We start from the raw sequence: 25,107 nt of genomic DNA on the forward strand, positions 1-25,107 counted from the left end.
ACTGCGCCTGCGTTTGCGTTACCATGGTAAATTACACACAAGAAGAGTTGTCTTTCCACTGTTTTTTGAAGATGGTAGGCTACGTTTTGTAAACATTTACACTGGTTACATAATGTTATTGTGCTACATAACATACAGCTTTGGTGTTTGTCATTAGGAAATTGAATAACAAATTGAAGTTAAACATATTGCTATGCCTACCTGATTGTATGTTATTGTGTATCAAGTTGTGTCTATAGCTTCAGCAAGTGTTTGATTTCATTTGACTTACTAGAGCTAAATGCTGTCCCCTCTCTCTAAATGTAAGCCACCCAAAGGTATGATTTACTTATCTATAGTAGTATAGGTTATTATTATATACCCTTAAAGTTCATTAATGATGTAGCTGCAGTACTGAAAGTTCCTTAGTCACAGTACAGTAGTGAAATCTCTGCCAGAAATGTTTGTTACTTTCCACTCTCAATCTCCTGTGGTTCATCTGAAGAGAGGGCATTCAGGTGAATAGTGTGCTGTCTGTGCATGCATTGACCAGCACAATCCCAGCATATCTAAATCACAGAACCGTTCCTTTAATTCCTAGTCTGCTAAAAAGAAGGGCGGCAAAGTCAGCAAGGCCGATAAGGAACGACTGCAGAAGGAGGAGGATGAAAAGAGGAAGAAGGAGGAAGGTAGCTGTCACCCTAGCATGAAAACGGATGATTGCCTCGCACACTCAACTTTGCATGTTTGGTTCTAAAATGGGTCTGGCCTCTGCTGTCGGTGTTCGCAGAGGAAGCTCGGGTGCTGGCCGAGCAAGAGGAGATGGAGAGGCGGGAGAGAGAGCGGGAGGAGCAGGAGGAGCAGCAGAGACTGGAGCAGAAGGTGAGTGCTTTTACACAACGTCCAAATGCTAGTTTATAATGCAGAGCATCGATATGAAAGTATCGCTATCATGTATTAGGATTGTGATGTATGATGATTCATAGGCTCTTGTATATCAAGCAATCCATCCAATCCATCTATGTTCTGTCACTGTGACAGGATTTGGAACGGAGAGATGACGAGCTGAATGAACTGCGCCACCTACTGGAGGAGAACCACTCTGCAGTCACTAAATGGGAGACGGACTCCAGGGAGAAAGCCAAAGTGTGTGATCACACATTTCATTCCAGGCAGTGGATACTAAATATTTAACTAGAACCTATAGCTTAACTTTACCAATAGTCTGCTGTCTGAAAAACATGTCCATCTCTGTAGTGGGACAGGTACATGCTCTGTGACGGCAGCCCAGATCCAGCAGTCCAGCAGGAGATCAACACCTTCATCAACCTGTGGATAGAAGACCAAGAAATCCAGATCGAAAAGGTTTTGAAGTGCTGTGACCTCGCTCTCAGGGTCAGTGAGTTCACTCAAGAGCATAGAATTCGGATTCTGCCATTGTGTTTCAAGTGAGGGTGACCCAGTAGAACTGTTGTGTTGTGCTTGGGGATCACCATGCTGTGTGCTGGCCTTCCTCTCAGCTGACTGAGGAGCTGGACGGTCTCCTGGGAGACCAGCACAACCTTGCGGAGGCCCAGAGGTACCAGGAGACCCTGCTCTCCCTCCAGAACCTCATCCACGCCAAACACCTCCTCACCACGGAGGAGATACTTAAGGTAGAAACAACCCCAGCCTGGAGGGCTCCTTCAAGACTGGGGACACAGATTTACATACAGAAGAAACATAGTTGAGAGTAATGCTGCATGTGCATTGATTCTGATACGCTCTTCCGTGGTTGCAGTGGGCTAAGGCTCACTCGGACATTGAGACAGGAAACATGCAGACTGTAGTCCAGGGGAACAACACCACTCTGTGTCTGTGGGCCAATCTCAACAAGAACCCAAGGTACCTTTCCACCTTCTACTCACCTCTTACTGGTTGAAACCACCTAGTCTGAGCAGTGAAATCCCTCGCTCTCTTCTCCGTCCCTTTCTCTCCCTCTCTCCCTCCCCGCTCTCTCTTATGCCTGCAGGTTTAAAGGGTACCACTTTGAGGAAGTGAACATAGGCTTTGAGCTGCCTAAGCAGCTGGCTGTGAGCGACATCGCTGTGAGGATCCTGCACACCCACTACGACCACCTGTCTCCCCTGGCCCGGCAAACCAGCCTGAGGGCCCAGACCCCCAGCTCCAGGTCCCTGGTGGGAGGGGAGGAGCGCCAAGAGACCCCCGTCATGGAGGAGGGAGAGACCGGGGCGGAGGGGGAGGGGAGGGAGAGTGCCCACCCTGGAGGGGGGACAGAGGACGAGGTGCAGTCTGTCAGGGGGTCGGAGGGAAGGAAGGTGAGATGGTCGGATGAACTGTGGTCAGTTACCTGAAGCGCATCCGTCTATACCAAGGAGGTAACTGTGTTGTGTGTGTGTGTGTGTGTGTCCCAGAGTGCGGTGAGTGTGCTCTCTGTGAAGGAGGACAGGAAGAGTACCCTGAAAACAGGGAGCGTGGAAGGAGAGGTGGAGATACAGATGGAGGGAGCGATCCCAGGTTTGTCTCTCTTACCTGGGGATTCCTGAATATCTATATGGGTGAAACATTCACAAGGCCACAGGTAGATACAATGTGTCTGATGAGATAAATGGACTCCCCAAGTCAATACAATGGCTACACCTATTCTAACATCACCTCTGCTCGAGGGACTTTCTACTGCAACAACATGATACTCATTTGAAAACAGAGCCTATCAAGGACGCTTTCATAAAGATGCCTTCCCCCACTCCCTGTTTCAGCAGGAGAGGGTGACTCCAGCCCCACACCGGTGGAGCTTGTGATTGACAGTTCTGACAGGGATCCTGGGGTGGACCTGCAGCAGTACACGCCCCTGGGGGGGGTGTTCTACTGCAACGTGTTCTGCCTCCCGCCCCAAGCCCAGCAGCTGAACAGCTGGGAGATGAGAAAGGTGGGGCGACAAGACCCCAATCCGAGAAGTAGACTTTGAGACGTCTTCTATCCTGAGAGGCCACAAATAATGATGCACTTTCATCAAAAGAAGACTTTGTTGACCGTATTGTGTTACAGTGTGGTCTTTTTTCAGTAATACCCAGAAAAAATCTAGTTATACCTAGTTAGCAGGTAGCCAGTTAGCTAGACGTAACATTTGCTTCCATCTCTTTCTCTCTTTTGTCTTAGATTTTGGAGACGGGCTTGCAGGAGTTCCAGTACCCCACCGAGCACGTCCAGATTCAGAGCTCCGGCTCAGCCACCAGCAAGATGGAGGACAGCACGCTTCACACCAGCCCCCCCGTGGGGCTGACCATCACCCTGCCAGACTCCGTCCTCTTCCTGGAAGACCCCCTCGTGGCTTGCTGGGACCCCCAGGGTGAGAATGGATGAAAAGGATTCGTCCCTCTGTGGTCCAACACCGTGTCTGGGTCATGATAACCCACCTACATCAACGTCGACAGTCCCAGCTGCTGTGCCTGTTCCTCTTCTAGGTCAGTACTGGACCACAGACAGCATCAGTGAGGTGTCGTACGACGCCGCAGAGAGGAGGATCTCCTTCAAGATGGCGTCGTTCTGCCCCGTCACCCTGCTGCAGGACACGTACGCCAACATGCCCTTCCAGGGCTGGGAGCTGCGGCCGCTGGAGCGGGATTCCGCCCAGCTCACCATCACCGGAGCTCTCATTGAAGTCAGCATCATCGTCAAGGCAAGGACACACACACACCCACACGTACATGAATCACACACATCAAAAGGCCAGAACAGCAGGACGTCATATAGGTGTGTGTGTAACTCTGGTAGGGCAACCAGTGTATGCTGCAGTCAGACCAGGACACAGGCCTGAATCATATCCTGGGTGTATGGATGAGTTTCTCAGACCTGCAGAAAGCCATGGTCAACGCCGGGGTCAACGTATTCGTCAACGCGCACTCTGACAAGTACGTCAGCATCAACGCAAAGGTGAGCTCCATGGGCGCCTGCCGACGCAACGTAGAGATGCATTGAGACGTGTCTAGTTGTACAGAGCAGAGAACGGTTTTCTTCTTCTGTGGTTTTCCGGTGTGAGCCTGGGCATACATGTGTGTTGACTGTCTGAAGTGCATGCCCCACACATCCACAGAGTAGCTCTTGAATGATTTCCTTCAATGGGAAAGCTCTAGTTGGTGGTGTGGTTGTGTCGGGTCACCAGGACCCCCTGATGGAGCATGCTGTGTACGAGCAGATGGCTCTGCTCTCCTCCACCTTCGCTTTCTCCTGGAGCCAGTGGAACGCACAGTGTGGACAGGACCATCTGGTCCTGCAGGTAAACACATGCATGCTCACACACACACACACACACACACACACACGTAGCTGTGTGCACTGTATAACCCCAGAGAGGAACACTAACCTTTAACCAGGAAGAAGGAAACAACATTTTTTGTTTTCGACCAGATCAACTGGGACAATGTTTGGCCTTAGCGCCACCATTTTACAGGAAACCCAAACTAATCTGATTTGGAGGCAGAAGATTAAAAAGAGGAAATACACTTGTGAGGATCTCCTCATACCTCCCGCCCCCCCCCCCCTCTCCTCCTCCAGGTGTGTGAGCACCTGGGAACCGGCCCCGTGGAGGAGGAAGCGTGGAGTGTGTATCTTCTGGGGGCCCAGAGGAGCCAGAGGCTGAGGATAAGGGAAAGTAGTGAGGCCTTCTCCACAGAGCTCCACCCCGGCAGCGAGTTCCACTCCACCTTCCTGCACATGCTCAGAGACGACACCAGCCCTGCAGGCCTGGACAGAACCAGGAAGTCCCACTACCTGTTTGTCGACACCGTGCAGCAGCTGCTGTGTGCCACCCAACCTCTCACCTACTCCTGACCTCGCTCACATGCATGGAAATCATTAGTAGTAAAAGGTGCATTGGATTTGCATTCAAGTGCACTCTTTCTCTGAGGGTAATACAGACTTCCTTGTATGGGGTTAAATCAAGGGCACTTGTCGAATTTATAAGTGGTATTTGAAGTGGGTCTGGAAGCTGGCTCTGTAAGACAGTGACTGAAGCGGAGAGCTTTGACCCGCTTCTCACTAGTTGATTTACCATTACAATTATACAGTTTCACTACGTTGGAGGACAAGCCAAACATGTCATTAACTGGAGGGAGTCTTACACTACACTGTTCCAATTAGATGAGAGTCCTTCTAAATGAAAAGACATGAGTTATTTCATGGAATCAGTTACTTTATTTGTGCAAAGTTTCAGTCACCCTCTTTGGAACATACAAAAGTGTATGAATATTATAAGTGATGAACACAACATAGCAAGTCAAATATAAATTGTGAGAATGAAACAAACATTGATTATAACAAAAATAATTTTTAGGTATTCACATTTTATCACACAATCTAATGCAGTTAAACACTAAAATGATAAATTAACGTTTATGACCTCCCAATAACTTTTAAAATTGCAGTTTGATTACCAAGCCAGTTTATTAAAGTCATAAAAAAGTGATTGTTACAACTGAATGTATTTATTTAAAACCTTTCTGATGGGCTGCCCATTCTTGCAACCCCAAGTGCCATATTGGTCTCAGTAAAGCTGAAATGTGTTTAAAAAGCTAAAATGGCAGAATCCTGTCTTCCAGGCTGGTCCTCCAAGAGTGATAAGCATGTGTTGAGGGTCCTTAACTTGATTGGTCAGTTCAATACTGAAGCCCTCGACGTGACACATGCAAATCAGCCAATCTGTGTTTAATTGTGTCCCATAGTGTCCCCTGAAGCACCAATAAGAAAATGGGCCGTGGTCAGAATCGCGATGGCCCGGTAAACACACTAAGTGGTTGGCTTGGTCTTCACACACGGACTAGTCTAACAAACGTGATCACGAGGCCTTCTTAGGGTCGACCCGTCCCCCCGAGGTCAGCTAGTCACTCCGTCGTTCTGTCGGCTCCCAGAGTGACGGCAGGTGGGACCTCCGGGCTAAACCGGGGGCTGTCCGTTGTGCCTGAGCCCAGTGTAGGGCCACAGGAGCTGCTGGATGGTCATCCAGGAGTCCCCTGTCCCCACGGGAGCTGCGTCCACGGCCGGCTGCATCACCAGGCTGGCCAGCAGGGCCAGCAGGGCAGCCAGGACCACCACCAGAGCCAGCCACAGCCACACGCCCCGGCTGGTCCTAGCCACCGCCGGCCTGGAGGTGGGACCCAGGAGGGCGGAGGACAGTGCCTGCTCAGTCATGTTAGGGGTGGAGGCTGGACTGGGGCTGGAAGAAAAGAGAGAGAGAGAGAGAGAGAAAGGGTAGGGTTAAGAAAGGAAAGAGGGAACAAGGAAGTGAGAGAGAACTCAAAACATAAGTGTATGTATAGGCGGTGACATGACAAAAATGGGTAAAAGAATGTAAGGGCTTCAGACAAGACTGGATTCAAAACTAGTTTCCTATCTAGTTTTGGATGCCCTGGTGTTAATGACCATGTACTGGATACAAACAAAAGCACAAAAGGCATCATTCCAAATGATCATTATGAAGAATCAAAGATTTTTGATTAATTGAACATCAATTATTATAGCATAGAGATAACCATAGTCTTCAGGGCAGGCCACCATCATAGGATAATTGGCGAAACATAATTCATCTTATGTTTCACCAATCTCATGCATGAGAAAAAGAGCTCAGTCGAAGGTAGCAACCCTGGATTCCATAGGAGCTGATTGGTTCATTCCACGGGCTAGCTCAAGCACACAGATTCAACCACACAGCGTTACAGCGGCGTTCCGACGAAGCACACTCAGTAGCAGCCTTCTGCAGGGAGTGCAGTGTGTTAGATGAGTGGGAGAGGACAGGTCAAGACATACTGAGGCGTAGTCAGTATAGTCTGGACTTTATGATGCCTGGGTTAGAATGTCAGCTCCCCCTCCTCTCCTCACACACTTACAGCATCAAGAACATCTCCTCATGTCTCCTGGAGGGGAGGGGAGAGGAGAAGAGCAAGAGAGGGAACGTTCAGGAGAACTTGAGGAGCTCAAGCAGAAGGAACTTGACCAACCTAGTCACAATAACACCAAAAGCGGCGGCGGCAGAGTGCTAAAAATGGACTTCCTGGTTTGAGAGAGTGCACCCAGGTCACGCTAGGTGAGCTCTCCAGCTGCCCCACTGCAGCTTGGCCCCAGGAGCAGATACCACAGCCCTGTTTGGATACTTCATCAGCACATTCTTCCCTGAGGACAACACTGATCTAACATCATCAGGACTGGCCTGAGCAAGCTCTTCCCCCCTCCCCCCCCCCCTCCCCATCACACTGTCGCCCATCTAGCCCTGTTAGATCAGGCCCATCAGTCAGGCAGGAAGGATGTGCTGAAGAAGAGTATTCAGACACGGCCGACGTGGCCTAGCCAGCGTGGTGACTAGTGCCCCCTAGAGGCGAGAAGCGAGCGGCACCGAGAGAGGCGGAGAGATGTGTTCACTAACGTCTTGAACTTGGGCATTATCAAGGAGGTGAGTTTGTTGCCCAGTTCAGTGAGACTGGACTTCCTCTCAGAGCTCCCCTTGTGCTCCTCCTCGGACAGAGAGTCCGTGTCAAAGGGTGACCTGCGAGTGTGCGCGGTTCCGACACGCACACAAAGATAAAACACAAATACAGATACCAAAAACATAGTTGGAACATGCATATCTCATGTTTTCATCACATTCGATTCTTTACTTTAAATGGAAGTGGAACATACAAAACACCCACATGCTCGAGTATGTTATCACAGAATGCAAAGTGTTGCATGTCTGATATTTAAGACCAGGTTCCTGGACTGAATCAACAAAAATGTGTGCAAATTCTTTGAGAGTCCAGTTTCATTCTAAATGAGATGACATGTGTCAGGGAAACTGGCCCTTAGTGTGACAAACACACACACACACACACACACCAACCCTTACCCCTTCATCATGAGCGTGGGCTCATCAACCTCGACCCAGGCCCCTGAGCTGACAAAACGCTTTAGAGGGGGCCGTGCAGCACCCTTTCCTGTCACATTCCTGCAACCACGTCACACACACACACACAATACACCACCACCATCACTTCAGTCTGTAACACACCATCTCTCTTAGTAAACACAGCCCCAAAACATGTTACAAGGAGTTGCATCATAAGTCACACACAACCTACCAGGGGGATCTCCTGGTTAATCTCTCTGCATCCGTCTCTGAGATGTCTAGTGCTTTGGGCTGCAAAGAAACACAAAGGTCATGCACAGATGGTTACAGAGAGGGTTGAAATCTGACCTGGGACCAGAGCACAGGAGAAACACTAGGACTCTGATGCTCTTTAGGTTCGGACGGATGAGAGGGAGGGAGGGATAGCCTGTCTCACCATGTCATAGTGTCCACCACTGGAGCGAGGGATAGCCGCTATGCTAACTCTTCGAGACGAGGACTGCGGGAGGGAGAACACGGCATTAGAAACATACAGGCCGGCGCTCGGGTGAACCCAGACGTCTGCAGGACCAGACCAGACCAGACCAGTGAGTACAGTCCCACCATGCCACAGGGCCTCAGCTGACCTTGGAGAACTGGTATCCTGTCTGCTTCTTGCCTCGGAAGTCATCTGAGAAGAGGAAGAAAACAATTGCCAGGGAGAGAGAGAGAGACAGACAGTCAAAAAGTCAACCAAGGAAAATTACGTTTACGGCACATGTTTGTGTGGGATATCCATGTGTCCTTGTGATCGTTTGTGTATGTGTGTGTGTGTGTGTGTGTGTGTGTTTGTGTGTTCTTGACCTCTGTCGGAGTGGGATCCAAACGACCTCTCGTTCTGCATCATGGTCTCTCGGAGCTCCAGCAGCTCAGTGTGTTCTTTAGTGTACATCCTCCTCAGGTTGTCCACATGCTGGATCATCACCTCCACAGCCTTCCCTATACGACTCTCCTGGAGGGGGGAGGGGGGGTCACACACACGGTGAGGAAGAGCTAGGTCACAACTTTACCCACACACACACACACACACACACACACACACACACACACACACACACACACACACACACACACACACACACACACACACACACACACACACACACACACACACACACACACACACACACACACACACACCTGGTGTATGGCTCCAAGCATCTCAGAGCGACTGGACACCCTGGTCATGGACTGGATGAGGATGTCCAGGTTCTTCTGCAGCCTCTGGATGATCTCCATAGACTGGTTGTCATCCTCACAGAGAGGGATGAGGGCCTGGGGGGGGGGGGCAGCAGATACACACACACTATAGCTGAGACGTGGAGGCTATGCTTTGACTAGTCTGACCAGGGGTCAGGGTTGGGCACTGACCTATAACAGGGTCAGGGTGGGTGTACTGACCTGTACCAGGGTCAGGGTGGGTACTGACCTGTAACAGGGTCAGGGTGGGTACTGACCTGTAACAGGGTCAGGGTGGGTGCACTGACCTGTAACAGGGTCAGGGTGGATGTACTGACCTGTAACAGGGTCAGGGTGGATGTACTGACCTGTACCAGGGTCAGGGTGGATGTACTGACCTGTACCAAGGTCAGGGTGGGTACTGACCTGTACCAGGGTCAGGGTGGGTACTGACCTGTACCAGGGTCAGGGTGGGTACTGACCTGTACCAGGGTCAGGGTGCGTACTGACCTGTAACAGGCCCTGGCAGCTGGACACCTCCTTGCGAACGTTGTCCTCGGCCAGGTCACGTGATCGCTCCTCCAGACGGAGCCTCTTCTCCAGGGTGAACACGTCACACTTGAAGCCCAGAGACAAGCGCTGGAACTCCGTCTGGTGGGAGGCACGGAGCACAGGAAAGAGCACACACACACACACAATCATTTTACATTTCACCATGAAAGAGTACAACCTGTCAGTTTGTGTTTCCTAGCACTTTTAAAGTATGTATCATCTCTTTGGTCCGGAGAGATCCTGTGAAACGTAGCTCTAAATATCAAACTGTATGATTGCTAACCACACACACACACACACACACAACCCTGTCATGGTGGCCAAAATAAACTTCAAAACAAACGTAGAAAGGGGCAGCATACCTCAATCTCCTTCTCATTTTGAGACAGACTGTAATGAGAGAGAAAAAAACCACACGCTCTTAAGTGCTCATGGTGTACGGCACCAGATCACTGTGGAGATAAAACGCTTCCATGGAAACGTGGCAGTGTGAGGCGTGTTGCTCATACCTGTTCCTCTCCTCTCTCATGGACTCACTGTTGTCCTCAGAAATCACAGAGCTCTCGACTGTAAAACACGGGTGTGACATTTCAGAATCATTTGTGAATGTACGTCACATATCCAGTTCAATGTGTGTGTCAGAAGGTGCTGTCGTGGGGTGTGAGTGTTGTGGTTGCGCTGGCACGGTTGTGGCTCAACTTCGAGTACTCGGACTATGAGTCAACGCACAAATCTTCTCCCACGTGTCTGTCGAGATATGGGCGAGCCCCGTTCGCCCTGGGGGCGGGAGCGAGAGGCGGAACTCACCGTCCTTCTCCGTGGCGCCGCTGGCTTCACTCAGGTCCTCGGGAGCCTTGTGTTCCTGGATCAGCTCCATGTTGTGGGACAGCTCCTGCAGAGCCAGGACGTGGGTTAGGCTCTCCGTGACCCCCACAGAACCGCCGAGTGACTCACAGACCTCGGGGTCCCCTCCACCGGATGACACGAGACGCTCGGGCTTCCCCCGCCTCTCTCCGCCCTCCTGGTCCACGCCGTGCTCAGCTTGGCGTGCAAACACGCTTGACATCTTCTGGATCCTATCGTTAATACTTATTCCAGTATGTGAGAGTATAGCCTTGGAATGACCTTTTGGTAAACTACGCTCAGTTCTACAGGCTGACAATGTGACACTGTGAAATGCATTTCCCTGTTTGATGATATTCACTTTGGCTGACACTCACAAGGCTGGAAAGACAACATTTTTGGGGGGTTTCCCCGAGTCATCCAGTCTGACTGTGCAGTGATGTCCCAATCATTGCACAGTCCACTGGTGATGTCAGACCTGGGCATGTTCCTTTACGAGTACATGGTGATATGGAACGGAATGCACAACATGAAGAACACAAGGGCACAACTGAAGGATAAGAAACAGTTCTCACCAGTTCCTTTTTTAACTTTTTGGCTCCCTGGGGTTCCTGCAGAGTAGAAGAGTCCTCCGATTGGCTGGGGTCAGAGGCTATGCCTTCAGCTCTGCCCTCAGATTGGTTGGTGTCTGAGATGGTCTGTCCAACGACAGTCTGAGGGGCAGAGAGCGAGGCGGCCCCTTCTCTCGTCAGGCTGTCTGTTCCTGAGAGAGGAAGTAAACGACTTGCTGTACCCATCTATCAAGATCAGACTTCTGGGAAATCTGGAAAGGTCAGTATCTTGTACTGCACACAGAGCAAGGCTTCCTCCTACCTGCCATGTCTACCTTCACAGCTGGCACCTGAACGGACTCATGCACACCCTCCTCCTCCTCTTCTAGTACAGGGAGCAGGCTAGTGCTGGAAAACACACACACACACACATTACATCAAAAGACAAACTTAAAACATTAAAATGACCCACAAACATGCAAAAACATTTCTCTATAGATCAAAAAAAAAATCCAGGTCGAAAAATAAAATACTAATCTGCTTCACTTACTACATGCAGGGCAGAGATGTGTATAACCACAACAGTGCTTCAGTACGTCCGACCTAAAGTCAAACACACGCGCACAACTCACCTGTCCTCCGCAACAACTCTCTCTGGCAGCTGGTCCTGGCTAAACATCTGAGGGAGTGAGACACACAGAGGTGAGACACACACAAGTGGCCTTGTGACAGACATTCTTTAGTCTGTCAACAGAGGAAGTAGTTAAAGATTAAAAAAAGTGACATGCGCGCACAAACACAAACACTAACACAAGCCATGCATAGCTTACCTGTCCCATGGCATCTGAGCAGTGAAATGATATCTAAGCTCAGACGGGATGGAGAAGGCTCAGTTCTTATATAATGCGCTGCTTGCTAGAGAGCCCTGCAGCTGTCTGTGTGTGTGTGTGTGTGGACAGGCGGAGCGCAGTCGTGTTTTGCGCTGAACTAAGTGTGGAGAACATGGCAACACTGGCAGGGTGCTAAGTGGTGGGGGCGGCACAACACACACACACACACACACACACAGCCACTAGGTAAGAGCCGAGAGTGCTTGTAGAGGCTAATGGCTCCCAGTCACAGTGTCACAGTGGGGGACAGTCAGCCCTGTGGAGCAGCAGCCAGAGCTTGAACTCGTAGAAGAGACGGAGCCAGGAGTAGATGTGTTTTGTAAAGCAACACAGCAGTGGTGAGACGACATGGGGAGGGGCTCCGAGGTGAATGGCATTGTCGTTAATACCTGTCAATTCATTCTCCCACTATAGCGCCTCAGCACACGGGGGGGGGGGGGGGGGGGGGGGGAGAGACTGTACACACCCACCCGTTCCTCTCCCCCGGGCATCTCTCCCTCCCTCCCCTTTTCTAGCACCAAGCAGGAGAGTGTGATAACAACAGAACAACACACGCATGCTCGTCCAGCCAGAACTCTCCAGAGACGAGAGGTTCAGATTAGACGTAATAACCAGCACTCGCAACGCCCCCGTAAAACGATATTGCATAAACAAACAATTAGACAGGGAAGATTTACAAACTGCATGCCGAGTTAGAAGTTCCTCATTTTAGACATGGGTAACAGTATACTTGCCCACGTTTGCTAACTTGTACTGCAGTGTGGCTGTTCCTCCCAGATTCAGCTCTATGCCTACACGGGTAGGAGCCCATGTGGATCCGCCCTCAGCTGGCCCCTGCCTCCCCCTCCCTCCATGCCCAGGAAGCACACTCCCTCTCAGGCTCTCTCCGTAGACCAACCCTCCCTGTCCATCCCACAAGCACTCCCAAGCATTAGCCCTCCTCTAACTCACAGTCCCACTCAATGACCGAGGGGCAGCACAACACAGAGACAAAGAGAGACAGAGACAGAGAGAGACAGAGACAGGGAGAGAGAGAGCGAGAGAGACAGAGAGCGAGAGAGACAGAGACAGAGAGAGAGAGAGAGGGCGAGAGAGAGAGCGAGAGCAAGCGAGCGAGAGAGCAATAGAGAGCAAGAGAGACAGAGAGACAGAGAGAGAGACAGAGAGAGAGACAGAGAGAGAGACAGAGAGAGAGACAGAGAGACAGCGAGCAAGAGGGCGAGAGAGAGAGAGAGAGCGAGAGAGACAGAGAGAGAGCGAGAGAGACAGAGAGAGAGAGCAATAGAGCGAGAGAGCGGGACGGAGAAAAAGGAAGAGATAACAAAGAGAGAGAAAGAACAGGGAAGTGAAGCAGTGAGGAAATGGTGCCACAGAAAGCGATAACTATGAAGGAAGTTCTCATCTCTGCTGTAAACGACTTCCTCTGAACCAACCTTGATGTTGCTCATGCTGCCTGTGGTCGTGTCCTCCCCTCCTCCCTCTCCTCTTCCGTCCTCGCTGGCGCCTGGAGGCTGGGAGCTGACACCGGGGCAAAAGGTCAGAGGTCAAAGCAAGAGTAAGTTGGTCTAGATTGGAATACGCAGTTTCTGGGAATCTCTCTCGCTCTCTCTGTGTCACTCTGTGTAGTTCTCTCTTTCTAAGGAAGCAGCTGAGGTCACTGATTGTGACAAACTGACTGGATGCTACAGCCAAAGCACAGGTGCATTATGGGTATGCAAAACACAGCTGAAGTGCGCCAATACTCCTCTCTCATTGGCATCAAGAAAAAAATAACAGGTCTTTGACTTGCAAATTAGATTAGAAAGAGAGACAAAAGTCTGTGGAGACTTAAACAATGCTCTCGGTAAGATCGTTTTCAGCTTCAAATCACTTGGCCGTTCTGACTTTTCCCTCACCTCCCAGCTAGATACGTGGTTTCATCCAGCACAGGTGAGGTGCAGCTCGGAGATACCATCTCCACAGAGCCAGGGGGGCTGTGTCCGGGGGTGAGCGTTCGGTCTTGGTCCGGTGACGAAGAGCTCGGATCCTGGGCTAGGACCTCAGGAGGAGGGGGCGTGGCAGAGTCAAAGGTCACTGAATCTGCAGAGTGGAGGGGAGGAGCCATCAGGGGCTGATGTGATGACACTGGGAACACACACACACATGGATCCCTGTCGTGGGAAGGAGAGCAGACACCAGCTCACTAAGCTACTGCCGTGAGTGGCACGGAGATCTCTGAATAGAACGTGCATGTCAGGGCATGATGAGTCACTGTGAGGGTGAAGTTTAACAGGTAGAGTGGGAGGAGTGTGAAAAAAGAAATAGAGAAGAAAAGAGGCAAAAAGAAACAAGAGGCAGAGAGAGAGACAGAGAGAGAGACAGAGAGAGAGACAGAGAGAGAGAGACAGAGAGAGAGAGACAGAGAGAGAGAGACAGACAGACAGACAGAGAAACAGAGAGAGAGAAACAGAGAGAGAGAGACAGAGAGAGAGAGACAGAGAGAGAGACAGACATCTTACCACCGGCGCCTGTGTGGGAGGGTGGATGGAGAGCAACACTGCCGACAGCCTGCGGGTGGGCGTCCGAGAGCCCAGTGCACGCTGGGAGTTTGGCCTCCTGAAGCAGAACAGACGATGGCGGTGACGGAATGACTCAACGGATGAACACACCCAGGGACAAGAGGCCTTAGACCAGACGGACCATGTAAACAATGCAGAAAGAATCCATCTCAACCCACACGCTACCGTGCGAGACACCCCAGCAGGTTAGGCTGACGTGGGGTGAGCAGGCCTGGGTAGGACAGGCCTCGAGACCATTTCAAGTCCTGCTATGGGAGACGAGAGACCTGGAGCTAGCAGTCTATATAAGGACGCCTGTCTTAGCCTAGCACAGAGCCTGCTGGAACCGATGCTTCAGCCCGATGGGGGACGACAGGCAGGGAGAATTTGCTAGTCAAATGCGTGAGAGATTGAGAAAGAGAGAGATGGAGAAAGAGACCTTGTGCGAGAGTCCTGGTGTGATGGGCGTGGGGCGGTGTGTGTATGGGGGAGGGGAAATAAAGGGCGGGAGGAAAGTGAACGCTGTGGTTAAGAGTGCGCGCGTCTCCGTGTTCTGAAATGTACTCCTCCGTGGTCCTGCTTTCCACTCAGAAGGGGGAGGGGGGGGGGGGCCGTGGTCCTGCTATCCACTCAGAAGGGGGAGGGGGGGGGGCCGCGGTCCTGCTATCCACTCAGAAGGGGGAGGGGGGGGGGCCGCGGTCCTGCTATCCACTCAGAAGGGGGAGGGGGAGGGGTGTATGTGGTCCTGCTATCCACTCAGAAGGGGGGGGGGGGGGTTTCCTCTAGTGGGTTCAACAGTTTCCTGTTTTTAGCTTTCCACTTCACGGCCACTGCACAGGAAGCCGCAGTGTCATCCACTCTCTCGCTGATCTGCAGCTAGTTTGAAGTTTCCCCTTGAGCTGGGCAAAGTGAGTGTTTAGTGAGGGATGACTGGTCCTAGACCAGCGCATAAGGCAGCTTCTAGCAGGAAGGAGCATCTGTTATAAAGCTGTCATCATCGAGGTGTCGGCTGGTCACAGTCTCACTCACACAACGATGACTATTGAAACTACTATTGCATCAAGCTATTCTCAGAGCTCAAGCGCCACAAGAGCAACAACGGCCTTCCTTGAAATACACCACACCTAAAAAGATCATCCGAAAAATGTTCTGGTATATAGCTTCATTGAGTTTTCAGAAAGGTAATTCTGTTCACTTCAGATCAACGTTGCAACAGGCCTGAGCGCAGCATGTACAGTACACTGAGACTAGCAAGTTGTGCCATCTACCTGTAGAGATTCACTGTTGTTCTTCAGATCAGGCTCCGGTAATGTTGTCGTTTCTGAGAGAGAAAGAGAGAGGGAGGGAGGGATGAAGGGAGAGAGAAAGATGTGCAGGGGTGAGGAAGAGGGAGGAAGGGGCAGAGGGGTTTAGGGTAAACCGACGGAGAGAGTGATGGAGAGGAAAAGAACACGAGGGGAAAAAAAAAGAAAAAACTCATTAGCGCTGGGATGATCTCGGTGACCCATCCTGCCGGTAGCAGCAGGCGGATCCCCTCACAGAGGTCTACCTTTGACCATAATAGAGCCGTTTCAGCGGCGAGGGGTGAGAGGTTACACCTCCAAGAATGGGGAGGGGGGGAGGGGGCAGCCGTGACCGCAGCCTGCCAGCCTGCCAGTCTGTCTGTCTGTCTGCCAGTCTGTCTGCCAGTCTGTCTGTCTGCCAGTCTGTCTGTCTGTCTGTGAGGTTGGCAGCCAGTCTGGCACACTGAGGAATGGAGCAAGATTACTGCACTCCTCTCCTGGGTTTAGACTACTCCGACACCTGGCCATAGAAGGGCCGAGCAGGCCTTGAACAGTCACTCGAAGTACAGGGACACACTAAAGTAGGTTTAAGACACACACACACACACCCACCGACCACACTAAAGAATGGGCCCTTAGGAGCCCCTGGAGAAGACATCCATAGAAGGCTGGGGCCTGTGTGTGTCAGGGCACAGAGCTTGTGCTTCAAGCTTGGCTGAGTCCTCTGTGACTCCAGGGATTACACAAGGATAATCCACACAAACATACACATACTGTTGAACCTGCTAACCTCTACAGTTCAGCCAAGAGTCAGGTCGCTCCACAAACTTGGGAAAAGCGAACGCAAGGACGCAGCGCGAAGCCACCCGAGCCATGTGACGGACTGCGATCGGACTGAGATCCTCGAGAGGATTCCCATCGAAAGAACCTCCCGAATCCATCTCGACGCAACCCACACCAAAAGATCAAAAGAGTATGCTTTGTGCCCCACTCACCAGCCTCCTCTCCCTCTGTGCTCTGCCCAGGCGGAGTGCCTCTCGGTGGGGGAGAGAGCCCCCTGGGCTCCTCCTGGACCTCTGACCCCTCTCCTCCTACCACCGTCCAACGCTCCTCCCCCTCCTCCCCTGGCTGGTCCGCCAGCAGGTCCCCTGGTGGCCTCGCCCCCCCGGGGCCCTCGGGCCGGTAGTCCCGGTAACGCTCGTCCACCTCGGCCCGCAGGAAGTCCTGGAGGGCAAACTCCTCGTCCCAGTCCAGATCCTCCCCCAGCTGCACACACAGGAGCCAGTCAATACCACTGGAAAAAAACTGACCAATCCCTTCAGTGAGTAGTTGATCACTTCAGTTGCTCCTGAACGTGGCAACGCTGATAGGTTCAGTGAGAGCATCAAACGGAGAGCTGGGAGAGGTGCTAGTAACTGGAGGGCTGTTCTTCCATTAGAAACGGCGAAGGGGCAGAGAAGATAATGTTGATGATGGTTGCGCCTAAAATAATGTTTCTGAGTATGTGTGTAATGTGTGGGAGAGTGCGTGCGTGTGTGTTTGAGGGGTGAGAACGCGTCTGTGTGATTGTGGCGAGTGCGTCCAATGCAGCCGCCCACACAAACACTCAGTCCTCTAGTGTTTCCATCAAACAGCCTATCCATCTGTGCTGTGTGCAGTGTTGCACTATGCAGCTCTACTGCCCGCTCTATGTAGACGGCTCTCTCTAATCCTCCTTGACCTCACTCTTTACTTCACACCTGTTCCTCTTTCATAGCAGATCAGATTTTCCTAGGAAACAAGCCATTCACCCCCCACCTCCATCCCTTCATCTCTACCTCTATCCTCATCCTCATCCGCTCCTTTTCCTCCCCCACCTCCCCTGCCATCGCTCTCCCTCCTCCTGGGTCACCCCTCCGTCCCCCCCTAACCTCTTCTCCGTCGATGGGGGTCTGGCAGCTGGCCTCCCGGCTGTCCTGAGGGGTCTTCAGCTGCTCCAGCTCCTCCTTCAGCTGCTGCTTCTGGTTCTCCTGCTCCTGAACGCTGTGACCACACAAACACACGCACACACAGGTTGTCAGTCAGGGAGGAACACACGAGCGACATCCCAGATCCACACACACGGTTCTCAGTAAGCCAGCTGAGGACAGCAAGATCAAAAACATACTGTACCCAATCCGTAGGCCCAGGCAGTGCCCCATGCTCTGGCCCAGTGTGAGCAGTGTCTATCTCCTGTCCTCCCAGTCTCTCACACACAGCACACACACAGCTGGCCAGGCCACACTGCTCTCCCACACTGCCCTGATAGCACAGCCCCTCTCCCTTTTATCTGGAGCTGGTTACACTTCCCTGAACACCAACACACACACACACACAGGCAGGTGCACACAGTCAAGCACACACACGCACACGTTAAATTAAGTCCATACTGGGTCCGAGTCCAATACCCAGGGGTCGCGGGTCAGTCGGAACGGGGTGGACCTCAACACAGCATAGCAGCTGATCCAGGTCCCTCCTTCTGTGAGACACTAGGCTGGATAAACTCAGAGCTCTTTACAGCCCCTTCTCCGTCTCTGTCTCCCTCCCTTCCTTCCAAACCGTTCCACTGGCTGATACACTAATTAGGCATCCCACAACCCGTACTTGAACACACACACACACTAACCGAACAGAAAGGTGCAGGATCTCTGTGCGTGAGCGCCTCATGTTGCTGGCCATCTTGATCAGCTCCTTCTCCAGGGAGTCGGTATACTGGTCCAGTTGCTCCAGGCTCAGGGCCCACGCTGTCCTCCTCGCATCCAGCTCACACTGCGCCGTCTGTGGGGAGAGAAGGGCCAGAGAGTCAGCTTCTTCCTGGAGGCCCAGACCGGGGCGTCAGTCACCTGGACATGAGCAACAGTATTCTGCTAACGGGCTTGTTGTTGTGGTCTGCTGAAACACGGGATATAGGCGGATTTAGAGTGACTGAAAGCAGAGAGTTCAGTGCCAATAGGTACAGGATATTATAGGAGGTTGTGGGTAGAACTTAGCTGAACCAATAAGCAGACTCGCTCAGATAATGTTTATTCTGTTGTACGACTGGACGTGACAATGAATGCAGGGTGGTACAAAGCTGGGAGGGAGGGCTGGAGAGGGAACGAGAGGGAAACAAAGATAAGGGGGTGGGATGCCTGTATGTGTTCACGCTACAGTACACTGACTGGTCAGTACTGAATGAGTGTGTGCACGCGGGAGAGCGAGAGAGAGTATGAGGAAAAAGAGAGAGTGTGTTATGCAACATTCTAGGTAAGGGAGCTGTGGAGAGTCAAGAGTGGCCATCTTATGTAACTATCAGAGAGAGAGAGAGAGAGAGAGAGAGAGAGAGAGAGAGAGAGAGAGAGAGAGAGAGAGAGAGAGAGAGAGAGAGAGAGAGAGAGAGAGAGAGAGAGAGAGAGAGAGAGAGAGAGGGGGGGCAAAAAGCAACCAAAACACTGCCTACTCTCCTCGACACCCTCCACTGTGTGTGCACCTGTATGTGCCCATCTATGTGTGTCTGTGTGTGTGTGTTTTACTCATCTCACCTGTAGGCGCGGGTCGCAGACGGCCTCTGTTCCTCCATGCTGGTCCAGGAGACCCCTGAGGGTCACGAGGACTGAGACACCCTCCTCATCAAATTCTCTTTTCTGAAAACAACAACAACAACCACAACAACAACAGGCTCTAATACAATACAACTGACCGGCCTCTCGCCAGTTCCATAACACAGCTTTAAGAGAGACTTTTCAGACATCTTTTCCGGATATCCAGGTACCAGTTTGGCGATGGTGTTCTTGAACTCCTGGGACATGTGCTCAGGGGAGGGGCCCTGGAAGAGAAGCAGCACTTCCTTGTCCAGGGTCTCGTCCATTGGAGACACGAAACTCAGGTTGGATGACAGACGCTCTGCCCCCTGGTGGGAGAAGCGGGGCCAGGGAGGGTCAGTCAGAAGCCTCGTGTATGTAAACCGAAACATCGATTAAACATTGTACTATGTGGCCCATTCATGCTGCCCATTCATATTCTTATATTCCTATTCTTGTGTTTAATATATTTTATATTCTAAATTTTTGTATTTTTTAGACTTTGGTTCTTACAATTAGTTACTTGGGTCCAAGAGCAATATTTGTTAGTTTGTTTTTTTTGTGTTGCAGTAAGGAGCTACTCGAGGTATCATCAGAGTGTGTAGTGGCTCTGGATGACGCCAGAGTATGTGTACTGGGAGGTGGAGGATGAGGGGGACGAGTACAGCCATGGTTCACATGTGTGGGAGGACTGAGAGGATGAGTGCGAGATGAGAGCGGGAGCTAGGAGAGGGATGAGGAGAGAAGACGAGGTGAGAGGGAAAATGGAGGATGACGCACGCAGAAGGAGAGGGAGAGGATGGAACAGACAAGAGGGGGATATAACGGGGGGGACATGAGTGGAGAGGAGAGGGAGGGGCGTGTTCGTGTGTGTGTGTGTGTGTTGGGTGGGTGCTCACCTCAAGAGGATTCTGGGCCAGGGCCAGTTCTGTCTGGAGAGAGCCTGAGGCCATCTGGTTCAACCTGTAGGCCACTGAGAGGGACAGCCCCACCCTGCGGAGGGAGAGAGGGAGAGGGGGAGAGAGGGAGGGCCAGAAGAGGAGGGTGAAACTAATGCTAGACACAGCCTCCATGTTGAAAGTCCGTCATGCCTCCAGGGAGGATGAGCGCGGTCCGAGTGAGGACTCACGGAGACGACATGTCGGGCTGCATCAGGTGCATGTGGCTCGCCAGCTTGCTCTTGTCTGCTCGCAGAAGCTGCCACACAAACGCACAACGTTTCAAATCCAGCTTTGATCAAGGTGAGCTGACGCCATTAGTCAGTCAATCGAATACATGACTGGAGAGGAGAGTGACTTTGCAGGTGGGCAGAACTGGAGGTCCTGACACACACACACACACACACCTCTGTAACTGAAGAGTACTCCTCCAATGCAGCCCTCAGCTCCTTTATTTGACTACTCCGCTGGGAGAGAGAAAAAACACATTACAGGACACACAACAGCACTTACATGGCCAGAAAAATAAACACATCTTCACTTTAGACTAGTCAGTAAATGTGTTGTTTTACTATGGGGTTTCAAAACTGCCATTTCAGTTTCCTGACCTCAAGTAGTAGAGAATCCTTCTCATTCACAACGCCATCGTAGGAGTGGATCTGCACCTGGTGATGGGAGAAAGTGTCAACTTAACGACCCAGCTGCCAGATATACACACACACACACACACACTGTGGAGTGTGGACCCACCTGTAGCTCTGCGTTAAGGTCACACAGCTCCATCATCCTCTTCTGAAGGTCATCCATCTCCATGGTGACCTTGATGTTCTGAGGGGGTAGGTAGTGGAAGGTTACCGTGACATCGAGCTGGTTTTCTGGGTATGCCACCAAACAACAGCTCCATGAATATGACCCTCTGGAGAGGATCTCAAATGGATGGTGAAAGTTTACATGTATTCATTTAGTAGACGCTTTTATCCAAAGCGAGCTATTAAAGTGATTAAAGATGAGCAGGTTCTATCTGACTCCGGAGAGGAGAAATAACAAGGTACGCTCTTTGTGGCGAGCGTGCGTGCGAGCGCTTTACCTCCTCCTGCAGAGAGGCGATCTTGGCGATGAGGGACTGGTTCTCTCGTTCCTGCGTGTGTAGAAACCCCACGAAACGAGCTGTTACACATCCCATATATGGATACCAAAGAACACAGTCTATACAGATTCGGGCATCGTAGGTACATAAGATACTCCTATTTGAGTGAATACATCGTCAAGAGATTGTGCTGTGTGGTCTCCTGGTGTGGGCTGGGTCTGTGCAGCCGGGGGCCAGACTCTCACCATGTGTTTGCTGTGTGCAGAGGCGCGGGCGCGGCCCTCCTCCGTGCAGCTCAGGGTCATCTTCATCTCCTCCACCTCCTCCTTCAGCAGCTTCTCCTTCTGAGCCAGCTGGTGACCCCTGGGGCCATGGGAGACAAGGGGGGGGGGGGGGGGCTCACACCTGGACTGTGTGCGGGCTCGTGTTTGTGTACCGTGCGATGAGAGAGAGGCGATGCCAGTCTGCATGTGTGTGTGTGTACATCTTGGCCTGGCTGCGGAGCTGCTCGTTCTCCTCGGCCAGTCTCAGGTTGGTGTCCTCCATGGCCTCCATGGCTTGCTTCAGCTTGCGGACATCCTCCTGCAGCTTCTGGTTGCTGAACTGGAGGTCTGCCACACAGTACACCAGGTCTGACGTCTCCCTGTGGACACACACACACACACACACGTTCAGGACACACAGAAAGAGCAAACCAATGAACACAAGTCAGGCTTACATGCACACAAACAGATACAGAACACAATGCCAGACAAGACACATACAAACACCCTTGCTTCCTTTTAGGACACGCACCAGCACACACACACACACGCACACTCGCACTACTCACAGGTCTCCCCGTGACGCCTCGCCTCCAAACGCCTCCAGACTTCCAGAGGTCATGTTTAGCAGCACAGACCTCTTAGCTGCAGCCCAGACACACACAGAAACACTCAGGCAGGAAATCGTTACCCTGGATCTCTCTTAACCATATCCCTGCTGTCATTTGGATGAAACCGTGGCAACGAATGTTGGCGGCAATATGTCTTGAGACAGCAGATCTCATGTTAAGATACACACACAGACAGACAGACAGACAGACAGACACTGAAGGTCTCACCTGCTAGACTTTCCCTGAGTCTGACTGAGTCCTGAGTGAGCTCCTCGGCTGACTCGTCCCTGTGGAGGACAGAGCGGGGAGCAGCGTCACACACACACACCGCCACAGGCTACTGAGGCTGGGGGAAACCACAACACACACATCACAGGGTCTGCTGTTGGACCAGGCCGTCTCGAAAAAGACAAGCGGCTCTTTAACTAGAGCAGTAGATGCCAGATATAGTTTGTCCTTCTCCCCCTTCCCCCTAACCTCTCTCTTACTAACAGAGATTGTGTACACGTTAAAATTAATTTGATGAACTTCCAAGCAGCTGTTTTGGCCTAGCCCTGGTTGTTATAGAGAGCACTGAACATCATTTGAACAGATTTCAGTCGTGTATGGTGTAGGTTCATGACACTCTCTCGTACCTCAGCCAAGTAACTGGATTAAAGAGCTCTAGGGCCTCCTAGATGTCTAATAGGACAACTGCAGTCTCATATCAGCCACGTTACATTTCCACAGCTTAAATGGGTCAGGGTAGGGAGAGCTATCAGCCTAGTTTGATTTCAACCTCCTGCCTCAGTAAATCACAGAGCTGAGCGAGGCTAGGGTGAAAGGTTCAAAGGTCACACAATGCGTTAGCGTTGAGGTTCCCGTTACCCGCTGTTGCGGCAGTCGTCGATCCACTCCTTCATGACGGCATGGTAGGTGTCCAGGTCGATGGACACGTTTTTGTGCTCGGGGTCCAGCATGTTGCACAGGTCGTCCAGACCGCTGTCCTCTGACCCCCGGCTGGTGGTGTGCCGCAGGTAGTCCACGATACGGGACACGTACACCTTCCCTGTCACACGCGGAAAACCAGAGATGAGGAAACGACGCAAACACAACCACACTTTGCCCTCTGTGGTCGTTCTGGCAGACACTATAGTTTACAGCAAAAGGAATACTTCAGGCAGGAGTAACATGCTTTAAGGGTACAGTAGTGACGCAGAGTTATATGTAGGGGAGCGCGTGTGTACCTCGACGCTGGGTATCACAGGCGTGGAAGATGGTATCCAGCAGGTCTTCTTCACAGATGAGACTGACCTCAGCCATCGCCTCCTTCCTAGCCTCAGAAGAGAAAAGACTTCCTGCAACAAACACAAGCGCACCCACGTTATATGTGCAGCTGGGTCTTAAACAGCATTAAGGTACATTCACGTTGAACGACAAGAAAGGAAACAGTGCGTCTCATTGTTCACGGTCCTCCCTGGAGGCCACACAGAACAATCCTCAAGATGCATCCCCCCCAGCATTTGAACAGAGATGCTAAAAATAGGCACAATACCAAGTACATGATGACGTCACATTGGAGACCCAAGCGAGTCCCTCCAGGCTCATCATCTCTTGCCAAGAAAGAGCTTTCGTATTTGAGCAGGGGAAGCAGTTGAATTAAACCCTTCACTATTGATCCAGACCATCACTCGAGCAAGAGGGAGTGAGAGAGTGTGTGTGTATTACTGCTGGTTTCCTTCCTACCGTCTCCTCCCATGGAGAGCCTCTTGACCACCAGGGCTGGGTAGGGCAGCTCACACTCCAGGGGGTTGGCCGACTCTCCAGAGCAGAAGTTCAGGTTGTAGGACAGCGTGCTGTGCGTCTGGGAGTGGGTGAGAGAGAGCGGGGAGTTCCTGTGCCCCTCTCTCTCTCTGTCCATCCCCTCAGGCTGGGTGAACTGGCCTCCTTGGGAGAAACTGAAGTAGGACTCGCCACTCTGGGTAGCCGGGGTGGAACAGGTCCTCTGCCACCCCCTAAACTGGCCCTGGCCCTGCCCCCGCCTCTCCCCTAGGGTACTGGTGATGGTGAAGGTGGCGTTTGTCGGGGTGGGGATGGTGGAAGCCGGTGTGGAAGGGATGGCGGGGGTGGACGGACCGAGGGCTGTCCGGGGGCTCTTGGGAGAACTCGTGGGGGTCAACATGCTCCGATCTATGCCATCTTCTCCGCGGACGGTGCGTTTCTTCAGGAAGGACTCCAGGTTTTGCTTGAGGCCTGCCTGGGGGCTGTCGTAGCTACTGGAGCTCAGCTTGGGGATGTGGAAGGGTGAGTCAGAGGTGTACCGCTGGATGGTCTGCAACTTGCGGCAGATGCTGTCCACGGGGTTGTGCCTTCTTTGCTGGGTGGAGCAGTCCATGTCGGGGTTGGAGAGTGCAGACCCAGATCTAATGAACAGAGATCATACGCCACAACTATGAAAATGAACAGAGTATAGACAGACATTTTTGGGAATGACAGCTCTTGGCCAGCCCTCCTTACACTGCTAACTCAACACAGATAAAAAGATAAACACTTTGAAATAGCCTGCTCTTGCCTGAGTTTTTAGTAGTCTTTAGTTCTTATTTACCGGATGATAGAGACACAACCTCAAATAAGAAAAACGTAGTTTCATGAACCAAAATCATGTATTTAGAAACGTTCGGATATGTCAGAAGAATCATGGCTACAACGCCATGTTTCTAATCAGTAAATGAGGCACAGGTGCGTTTGCTGGGTAATCATTTACAACAAAACATTAGTCATATTATCTTACTTTAATGTTTACTTGTCTAACTCATGATATTTGTTATGTTGGGGTTTATCCTAAACAATATACATTTCCCTCAAACTTGTACCTTTTCTTCCATCAAACTATTTCTAAATAACATTCTATCGAAAGCCATTATC

At 51.5% G+C, this 25,107-nt stretch overlaps 2 protein-coding genes across 3 annotated transcripts; one reads left to right on the top strand and one right to left on the bottom strand.

Annotated features, from left to right (window-relative positions):
* On the top strand, positions 1–5,411 carry dnai7 (dynein axonemal intermediate chain 7). Of its 2 annotated transcripts, none has more exons than XM_084701350.1 (15): positions 1–74; positions 581–668; positions 770–861; positions 1,021–1,125; positions 1,237–1,374; positions 1,500–1,634; positions 1,760–1,863; positions 1,991–2,297; positions 2,394–2,496; positions 2,739–2,908; positions 3,139–3,328; positions 3,444–3,658; positions 3,754–3,912; positions 4,142–4,255; positions 4,534–5,411. In XM_084701350.1, exons 1-15 carry the CDS (start codon positions 24–26, stop codon positions 4,807–4,809), a joined length of 2,247 nt encoding a protein of 748 aa, XP_084557476.1. In that variant the 5' UTR covers positions 1–23; the 3' UTR covers positions 4,810–5,411. The 2 variants fall into 2 exon arrangements, with proteins under 2 accessions (XP_084557476.1, XP_084557477.1); XM_084701351.1 differs by having other exon boundaries at positions 2,742–2,908.
* Positions 5,403–24,851, bottom strand: irag2 (inositol 1,4,5-triphosphate receptor associated 2). Its single transcript, XM_084701349.1, has 38 exons — positions 24,788–24,851; positions 23,929–24,605; positions 23,430–23,540; positions 23,071–23,251; positions 22,432–22,490; positions 22,162–22,237; positions 21,814–21,972; positions 21,575–21,692; positions 21,330–21,380; positions 20,993–21,070; positions 20,851–20,907; positions 20,650–20,709; positions 20,434–20,501; positions 20,204–20,297; positions 19,496–19,633; positions 19,266–19,367; positions 18,371–18,522; positions 17,637–17,748; positions 16,722–16,992; positions 15,712–15,764; positions 14,405–14,501; positions 13,802–13,985; positions 13,340–13,424; positions 11,649–11,695; positions 11,339–11,424; positions 11,041–11,228; positions 10,430–10,514; positions 10,132–10,189; positions 9,985–10,012; positions 9,581–9,721; positions 9,032–9,166; positions 8,696–8,843; positions 8,479–8,522; positions 8,289–8,351; positions 8,085–8,143; positions 7,853–7,951; positions 7,394–7,513; positions 5,403–6,190 (listed from the first exon to the last, which is right to left on the bottom strand). The coding sequence occupies exons 2-38, from the start codon at positions 24,575–24,577 to the stop codon at positions 5,911–5,913; spliced, it is 4,536 nt and encodes a 1,511-aa protein (XP_084557475.1). The 5' UTR covers positions 24,578–24,605; positions 24,788–24,851; the 3' UTR covers positions 5,403–5,910.
* Between the last annotated feature and the right edge of the window lie 256 nt (positions 24,852–25,107).

This window comes from Hypomesus nipponensis, chromosome 7, assembly GCF_054491055.1.
Source record: "Hypomesus nipponensis isolate SF chromosome 7, ASM5449105v1, whole genome shotgun sequence".
In the NCBI taxonomy this organism is placed as follows: domain Eukaryota; kingdom Metazoa; phylum Chordata; class Actinopteri; order Osmeriformes; family Osmeridae; genus Hypomesus; species Hypomesus nipponensis.

Bases quoted from the DNA above. Each gene is read 5' to 3' on its own strand.
- dnai7 (XM_084701350.1), top strand. From the start codon at position 24: ATGGTAAATTACACACAAGAAGAGTTGTCTTTCCACTGTTTTTTGAAG. The intron at 862-1,020 runs GTGAGTGCTTTT...TCACTGTGACAG, and splicing joins AGCAGAGACTGGAGCAGAAG to GATTTGGAACGGAGAGATGA. The intron at 3,329-3,443 runs GTGAGAATGGAT...TTCCTCTTCTAG, and splicing joins GGCTTGCTGGGACCCCCAGG to GTCAGTACTGGACCACAGAC.
- irag2 (XM_084701349.1), bottom strand. From the start codon at position 24,577: ATGGACTGCTCCACCCAGCAAAGAAGGCACAACCCCGTGGACAGCATC. The intron at 22,491-23,070 runs GTAACGGGAACC...TGTCCTCCACAG, and splicing joins GACGACTGCCGCAACAGCGG to GGACGAGTCAGCCGAGGAGC. The intron at 21,381-21,574 runs GTGAGAGTCTGG...CTACACACGCAG, and splicing joins CTGCACACAGCAAACACATG to GAACGAGAGAACCAGTCCCT.